At 40.2% G+C, this 9200-nt stretch overlaps 2 protein-coding genes across 3 annotated transcripts in view; one reads left to right on the top strand and one right to left on the bottom strand.

Annotated features, from left to right (window-relative positions):
• Nucleotides 1–4273, bottom strand: part of LOC106882719 (smoothened homolog) — a 23077-nt gene extending 18804 nt beyond the window's left edge. Inside the window, exon 1 of the mRNA XM_052975950.1 lies at nt 2440–4273. Coding sequence (XP_052831910.1) covers nt 2440–2910 — 471 coding nt within the window. The 5' untranslated portion in view covers nt 2911–4273. The remainder of the gene's footprint in view (nt 1–2439) is intronic.
• A 2230-nt stretch (nt 4274–6503) lies between these two features.
• LOC106882720 (tRNA-splicing endonuclease subunit Sen2) overlaps nt 6504–9200 on the top strand; it is a 10536-nt gene continuing 7839 nt past the window's right edge. Inside the window, exons 1-3 of one of the 2 annotated variants that reach the window (XM_014933486.2) lie at nt 6504–6754; nt 8004–8184; nt 9036–9154. In XM_014933486.2, the coding sequence (XP_014788972.1) occupies nt 8005–8184; nt 9036–9154 (299 nt within the window). In that variant the 5' untranslated portion in view covers nt 6504–6754; nt 8004. The remainder of the gene's footprint in view (nt 6755–8003; nt 8185–9035; nt 9155–9200) is intronic. The other variant, XM_014933489.2, reaches the window with a different exon arrangement.

Raw genomic sequence — 9200 nt, 5'->3', positions numbered from 1 at the left:
CTACACACAGAGGGGACAAACAAGGACGGACAGACAAACGGATTAAGTCGATTACATCGACCCCAGTGCGTAACTAGTACTTAATTTATCGACCCTGAAAGGATGAAAGGCAAAGTCGAACTCGGCAGAATTTGAACTCAGAAAGTCACGGCAGACAAAATACCGCTAAACATTTCGCCCGGCGTGCTAATGTTTCTGCCAGTTCGCCATCTTTGTATATCTATATATTCAAATATGAAAAGGATTAGCGCTATTGTAATCAACACCATGAACAATATATACATATATATAATACATATGCTTCATGTATTTCCTGGTAGACTGCGATTTGACATGGTGGAGAATAAGCTTCACTGAATGTGCAATGTCAGTGTGCATGTACGACAGAGTGTAAGTATCTTGAGAGAAAAGCTGGGCATAAGAGGCATCAGATGTGGTGTGCAAGAAAGATGACTGCACTGGTATGGTCATGCGATGCGTATGGACAAGGACAACTGTGTAAAGTGCCAATTTCTAACTGTGGAGGGAACCTGTGGAAGAGGTAGACCCAGGAGGACATAGGATGAGGTGGTGAAGCATGATCTTCGAACGTTGGGCCTTATGGAGGCAATGACAAGTGACCGAGACTTTGGGCGATATGCCATGCTTGAGAAGACACATCAAGCCAAGTGAAGTTGTAGTCGTGGCCGGTGCCAGTGTCACGTAACAGGCACCGATGCCAGTGGCATTCAAAAAGTACCCTTCAAATGTTGAGCCTTGTGGAGGTGATAAGTGACTGAGACCTTTGGCGATATGCCATGCTTGAGAAGACTCGTAAAACCACTGGACCATGAAGAGTTCTTCTGCAGAGTCCGTCAGATCTTGTCTTCACATAGAAAGATAGGCAAGCCGTAGTATACTAATTAACCCATAACTGGGTCCCAGACAGGTGCTACAATTCTTGGGTTAGAGTAGACTTAATCTTTTATCTTTCACTTGTTTTGGTCATTTGACTGTGGCCATGCTGGGGCACCACTTTGAAGAATTTTTAGTCAAATGCATCGACCGTAGTACTTAATTTTAAGCCTGATACTTATTCTATCAATTCTTTTGCCGAACTGTTAAGTTACAGAGACATAAATACACCAACACAAGTTATCGAGCAGTGGTGGGTTGACACATACACACACACATATATGCTAAATGATATAATGATGATGTATATATATATATATTTATTTATTTATGTGTTTCAGCCAAGTGGCTGCGGTCATGCTGGTGCATATATATATTTCAGTTTCCGTCTACCAAATCCACACACAAGGCTTTTTGGTCAGCCCGAGGCTATAGCAGAAGACACTTGGCCAAGATGCCATGCAGTGGGACTGAACCCAGAAACATGTGGTTGGGAAGTCAGCTTCTTACCATACGGCCACACCAGGGCCTATACCACACAGCTACACCTGGCTAAAAGGTGTTCCACATTTCTTAAAGACCCTAGAACTCCCAAATCAGGACCCTGCTGCCAGATGCAGTTTAAAAGTCATACCAAAGACCATACGCAAACATATCACAGTAGAAGAGTGGCTAAGTGGTAAACACTAGGGTGAAAATACAAAATCTACCCGGTTCAGTTTGCCTGGTTGACAACAGGTTCCACTCCTACTTCAGTAGGGGTTGACATGAATAGCAACATCGCTTAATTGTAAAACAGACATTCCTTTTATGTTCACATGGTAAACGGTAAAGTAAAGAGCCCTTCAATCTTAACTGATCATGGAATTGCAGCATGAAAGTTACACTCTGAGGCACAAATCCAGGTAAGGTTGTTTATGGAAGACCAGCAGTTGCCCATGCATACCAGCCTTCCCTCTGCACACCACTGATGTTGTCCAAGGGAAAAGCAAAGGCCGATACAGCTTGGCACCAGTGACATCGCAATTCATTTCTACAGATGAGTGAACTGAACCAATATGAAATGAAGTGTCTTGCTCAAGAACACAACACATAGCCCCAGTCCAGGAATAGAACTCACTACCTCATGATTGTGAGCCTGGCGCTCTAACCATTGAGCCATGTAGTGCACCTGAGCACTGTATACAATAAGTTCATTTACTAGTCATCTCCTTCCCTAGAAAGTAGCTCATAAATGAGGAAGATAGTAACCTAATGGTGGAGACCCCTCTCTGTAATAGGTATGAGACATAATTTACATGCATACAGAAAGATGAAGAGATATAGAAAGACTGATAGCCTGAGAGACGGACAAACAGATAGAAAGATAGACAGACAGCTAGATATATATGTAAAGAGAGAGTGCGTTTAGATGGATATCAAATAGATGATTAGATAGACAGTAAACGGGTATATAGATAGATGGATCTGTGTTTTACATCTGTGAAACATATTTAGAAAACTTTTTTTAACGATGTAGAATAAATAAAAGAAACTAAAACTTACTTTACAAGATTCCTTAAAGTGATTGGCCTGACATCGTAGGAAGGATGGCCATCCCTGATCCTTGTTAAAAGTCTCTACAATTCTACATTGTTTTTCGGCGCTTTGGCACCACTCGCGACTGGGATATTCAACTTCAGCCGTGTTCGGATCGCATTTCGGTACATAGACAGAACACAAGAGATGCTGCACCACCGACCAACACTTGTGGAAATTCTGGAGTCCTTTCCATAGTTGTAACTTCTGTTGAATCTCTTCTTGCGTCACGGTCGAATTGTCGTTACCGCCGTCTCTCAGAAATACGGTCGAAGTATGAGTGAAATCAACCTGGGCCCCTAAACAAACATTGCTTTTTAAAGGTTCGCATGCGTCGACGCGAAACTTACAGGCACGTGTGACAGAAGTAGGGGTCATTAGGGAAACTACTACACATGATAACAAGATCACTTCGAAAACTATTAACCCGTTCATCATATCTCGATGTCTGACTTAAGATCAAACCGCATGATAGCCGGGTGGCTGAAGCCAAGTCGGGTAGAAACAAAGTAGTAAGGGAGTAACTGAAATCCTCAAAGTTCATAAATAAACCGGAAGAGGTTTTAAAAGTTCTTTTTTCTTTTTTATTTTTGTACTTTTTCGGTGTTTTTGAAGTTGGTCGGAATTAATAAAAGAAAAGATATTATCTTTTCCAACTGTTATTTTTGTCGTGTGTTGTAATAAATGTATTTGAGTTTATAACTTTTTTTTCTACAGACACACACACACACACGCAAAATAACTTTTATTGACAATCATTTAAATTAATACAACTTCCTTCTTTACCAATATATACAGAAGGGAAACGATATTGATTAATTCTATACCATTTTATTTGATTTTCTTTTTGTAGATATTTAAATTAGAGAAGTTTATCAAGTCTAAGATGATTTTTTTAAAAGTAATTTCACTATTTGGGGGAAAGCCTTGTAATTTTCCAGTTCATACGACATCACATCACATTGTATTTCGGTAGGTCCGTGGATAAAAACAAAGTACCCTATTATACTTTTTTTAAGAGATGTACTTGAATGCCGTACGCAATAAAATTCTTAATTGAAATATTCGAAAAAGTTTGTCTTATTTCCAAATTAAAGAGAAAATATGAAAATTTGAAATTTGAAATAATGTGTGAAATTGTCCCTTAAACTTTAAATAATTTAGGTCACAGTTTTCAATAGTAGTAGTAGTAGTGGCAGTAGTAGTGAGAAGAAGAAGTGTGTTAGTAAAAGCGAGTTTCTTTTGTTAGAAAAATAATCCAGAATCTAGTAGTTTCTTTCAACAGTTTCCACATTTCGACGTGGTCGCCCTTAAAACTTCACGTGGAAAAGTTTTCTGTTCCAACTTCTTAAGTCATCACCGCCATCATCATCATCGTCGTCGTCGTTGTCAGCATCCCCATCATCATCATCATCACCATCATCATTGTCATCATCATTATCATCATCACTATCCTATTGTGCTTTAAATTTAATTCTCTAACTTTTTTCCACCAACTTTTCCTAACTTCGATGCCAAAATTCGAATAAAAACTCTCTCTCCCTCTTTCCCTTATTGTTAGTGGTGGTGGTGGCGGTGGTGGTGGTGCTTCTGCTACTGCTGCTCTTGCTACTATAATTTAACCATTCTCCATTTCAGTGTTAGATTCCGCTAAATAGGCAACGTCCGATTCTGAAGAAACAGTGAAGTTCTTGAACACATCGCTACCGACAGTAACAACAACGTTCTTACTGTTTCTCACTACTACCACTACTACCGTTACTATCTACGCTGCTGGTGTAGTTGTTACCACCACTACTACTACGACTACGACTATTGAAGTTACCGCCTTCGGCTGACTACCACCACTTCAGCAATTAATCCGACAACTACTAAGACTAGTTAACAATCATTTCGCCAAGATGGACAACGCCTGAAATTTTTGAGGGTCGGGGCTAGTCGATTACATCGACCCAGTACCCAACCGGTACTTGTTTTTCAACCTCGAAAGGAGGAGAGACAGAGTCGACCTCGGCCGAATTTGAATTCAGAACGTATAGCCGGAAGAAATACCGCTAAGTATTTAGTCGGGTACACTGACGATTCAACCAGCGCACTGCCTTACTACTACTGATCAGCAATGCACGAATATGAAACGAGTCCATCGCCAGGGAATTTCGTCTTCCTCTTATTGTGAACAGATTCAGTTGCCGAAAGGCTCCAAAATAGCCAAACCTCGAGAACAGTTGACCCTGTTGGACCCCTTTGATGCTTATTTTACTTGGTCTGGCCGCTGGGGTCATGTACTCCCTATGGAAACTCCTCTGGCGCCACTGTTCTATCCCCCGGAGGACGAAGCTCCGCATCAACAACGCATCTGTCCTCTCTATTCTCTTCTATGGAGCCGAAACGTGGCCCCTCTCGAAGAACCTGGCAAAGAGGATCGACGGCCTCGATAGCTGAGCCCTGAGAGCCATCGAGAACATCGGATGGTACCATCGCGTTTCCGGTAAAGAACTGCATGCGCACACGCATCAGTCTGCAGCCTGCCACCTCGTAGCTATCCGTCGAATGCGCTGGTACAAACATGTCATTCGCCTCCTGCTAGAACATACTCTCATTTGACGCAGCAGTTGTGGGTTGGAAAAGACTTGTGGCAGGTCCCGAACCAGATGGCTGGACGTGTTTGGGAAATACCTCCAAAGGCTCGACATCAATTTGGAAGATGCCAAGGGGCTAGCCCGGGACCTCTATCGATGGAGAACACAAGTGGACCTGGTCGACTTTTCGTATGATGACCTCTCTAAGACCACTAATTTGGAATGACCCATAATCTCCAGCCGGGAAACTATTCCGATTGTCCTTGACACTCTAAAATTGTTTGTCATACTTTTCTGTAACGCTGTATAGAATGCGATGGTTAGACTTTCCACGACTACACGGTCCGAGCTGGTAGTTAATACGCTGCGAGAATCAAGCAGCATCCCAAAATTCCAAATACCACATCCTTGACCTCGATCTGCGGATGACCCACGACTGCAGCCCAACGAAATAGACGAGCTGCAGAAAAGCGTATTACATGGATGATAAGCAAATCTGTTTCACTGTGGTAATCATCAAACAATCTGTGCAGATATATCAGTCTTGACCTCAGTATGTACCTTTATCAGCAGTCACGGTATCCCGATACCCTTTTGCGGTGAGTGTTGGCAGGAAACTGACTTTTTGACCAATGGAAATTCTCCAAAACATGACGGTCAGGCGATAGCATATTACTAAGAAGTTTCACAGTGGAGCGACTTGGTGAAATTGTCTAACGAAACCAGCCCATGCCAAACTTCGAAGCCATTGCTAACATTTCGTGCTGTGTATGTATGTGTGCTGTGTGTGTGTGTGCGTGCGTGTGTGAGGTCGCTCTTGGACGTTATTGGCTAGATAGATAGATAGATAGGGTGGAGAGAATTAGTACTAGCATGTTTAATGTATATTACATCAACGGATGGAGTAGATATATTTATGTAAAGAGACAAAATAAACATTAGTCAATGACTAGTGCTTTTTACAGCCAAGCGCGAAAGACAACTTCGCATAAGTTTCGTTCGTATTAAACCTCCTGAGTAAATAACTTACACAGAACTTGACAAAGAAATAGTCAGAAAATCAGTGAACAGATGTACAATGTTTTATAATTAATGAGAAAGTCTAATATGACCATATTTAGTTTCGAATTTTTTATTAATTAATGCAAGAAAGTTAATAATAATGGAAGAAAACTGCTGAAAATGTTTCTTAGTTATCAATCAATATATTTTTCCTCCTTGCTTTTCTTTATCATAATTATAGCATTTTTTAAGGAAAAAATTTAAAAGAATATACTGCGAATTTTTAATTAGAAATACCTTTCGATTCATATCTTTATTTCCTGAATAATGATAATAATAATAATAATAATAATAATAATAATAATGTTTCCATTTCTGAAACAAACAAGAAAAGTTTGATTAAAAAGTAAAACTGCTTAATTAAAGTTATACGAAAATATTTCCCGTTCATTTCAAGTTGCTCTGCTTGTAAACGGTGATAAGCAGAAACGTTCTCAAGGAAGATTCTGTACAATTTCTCAAAAAAATCCTAATTTGAATCCCAGAACTCGTTTCTGTTCACAATACATCGAATCGACCAGTAGTAGTTTATGCATTTTTTACTATGTTTTGCTGACACGAAAATCCGTTAGTTTCCTGGGACAACACACATAATCAGAAACACGTGGGAGAGAATCAGTTTCAAAACACAAAACTGCCAGGTTCTCCTTTGTTTATGTTTCGTCAATTTTTATTATTATTTTGTTGTGTTTTTATGAACATTACTCTGTTGTGATGCAAATTATTTAATTAACACGTAAATATTTGTTTTAAATAAGTAACTAATGGAGACATATGTACTTATCAACTTTATTAATTTCATAATGATTTTATAACTGCGTTCTATTCCGCTGAGGTCGACTTGGTAATTTTTCAGATTAACACGCGCACGATCTTCACTAGGGTGTTAGGGTTAGGATTTGGGTTACGGAATTCCGTCCTTAACCCTAACCCTAACCCTAAACACTAACCCTAACCCTGACCGTAACACCCCAGTGAAGATCGTGCGGGTGTTAATCTGAAAAACTACCGTCGATTTTGCCTTTCATCCTTTCGGGGTCGATAAAATAAGTACCAGTTGAGTACTGAGGTCGATGTAATCGACTATCTTGCTCCCCCAAATTTCAGGCTTTGTGCCCATAGCAGAATGGATTATAACTGCGTTCTAAGTTAAAACAGCCCCATAATCAACCTTGCTTTTACATCCTTCGGGGTCGATAAAATGTATCAATGCGGGTGGAATGGCAGAATTATAAGAACGTCTGGTCGGGTGCTTTACGGTTTCTTTTCTGGCCATTTGCATTCGAATTCTGTCATAGCTTTAAAACTACACGGTTCGACATTACTCTTTTACTTGTTTCAGTCATTTGACTGCGGCCATGCTGGAGCACCACCTTTAGTCGAGCAAATCAATCGACCCCGGGACTTATTCTTTGTAAACCTAGTACTTATTCTATCGGTCTGTTTTGCCGAACCTCTAAGTGACGGGACATAAACACACCAGCATCGGTTGTCAAGCAATGCTAGGGGAACAAACACAGACACACAAACACACACACATATATATATATATATATATATATATGACGGTCTTCTTTCAGTTTCCGTCTACCAAATCCACTCACAAGGCTTTGGTCGGCCCGAGGCTATAGTAGAAGACACTTGCCCAAGATGCCACACAGTGGGACTGAACCCGGAACCATGTAGTTGGTAAGCAAGCTACTTACCACACAGCCACTCCTGTGCCTATGGGGCATATAGTCATTATAGACGTATTATAGCTCTGTTTAGTTTTGGGCTGCAAGCCCATTTAGCCCTCCACAGGAGCGAACTGAAAATCTGCATGGAGTGCATCTTTTAAGCTAGTGTTTAATAAAAGATCTTTCTCTTTTTATTTTCTCTTATCATTAGAATGTCCCAGACAATGGCAATAAAGGTACCTGTTCCAAGGAAGAAGAAATGGCAAAAAACGGTGCACAGTTTTACACCATCTGCTCATAAATCCATGAAGATGAGTTCCTACAGTGGGAAACTTCGGGGCAATCATGTGGTTGTGGAATATTCTGGGGATGCCTATGATTTATATACAAAGGTTAGTAGATTGAACTTCTGATGTGTTATCATCATCATGAACACTATGGTCATTATGCATCACCAGAATACCCCCATCTCACCCCACCTAGTGTCAGATTAATTTATGAGTATATTCAGCAGTTGTCCCATGACGCCACTAGTCTAAGGTCTCCAATGCTAATCTAAATATGCTGTTGTTATGTATATCTAGGAGCTCCAGTGCATTGTTTTGCCCAGGGGCCTATAATGTGAAGTCAACCCTGCCCTTGCCATCATGAACACTTTATAATGGTGTTGATACTGAAATTCATCTTTAAAAGTACTGATGCTGGTACCACATAAAATGTATTGGTGCTGGTACCACATAAAAAGCACTGGTGCTGGTACCATATAAAGTGCACTGGTGCTGGTTCCACATAAAAAGCACTGGTACTGGTACCACATAAAAAGTACTGGTGCTGGTACCACATAAAAAACACTGGTGCTGGTACCACATAAAAAGTACTGGTGCTGGTACCATATAAAAATGCACTGGTGCTGGTACCACATAAAAAGCACTGGTGATGGCACCACATAAAAAGCACTGGTGATGGTACCACATAAAAATCACTAGTACTGGTACTACATAAAAATCACTGGTGATGGTACTACATAAAAAGCACTGGTGCTGGTACCACATAAAAAGTACTGGTGTTAGTGCCACTTTTCTACACATGCATGGGTCAGGCTGAATTTGTTGTGGCAAATTTTCTATGGCCAGATGCCCTTCTTGTCACCAACCATTATTTGTTTTCTAGTAAGGTAATATTTCCCATGCTTGAAGATACATCATTAATAAAAAATTTAGCTAATCAATATTGTACATTTCAGGGATGTTTTGGAAAAGGTTCATTGTCTCGGAGTTTGCCTGAGTTTCAAAATCTTCAACCAGTAATTGATATTCCAAAGAACAATGAATTGATCCAACTCAAGATTATGAAACTCAGTAGGTAAGGGCTAAAGTTATTATTATCTTTCCCCTATACATATATATAT

The sequence above is a fragment of the Octopus bimaculoides genome, chromosome 23 (genome assembly GCF_001194135.2).
Source record: "Octopus bimaculoides isolate UCB-OBI-ISO-001 chromosome 23, ASM119413v2, whole genome shotgun sequence".
In the NCBI taxonomy this organism is placed as follows: Eukaryota; Metazoa; Mollusca; class Cephalopoda; order Octopoda; family Octopodidae; genus Octopus; species Octopus bimaculoides.
The sequence above is the reverse complement of the archived record's forward strand: the minus strand, read 5'-3'. Positions and strand labels throughout refer to the sequence as shown.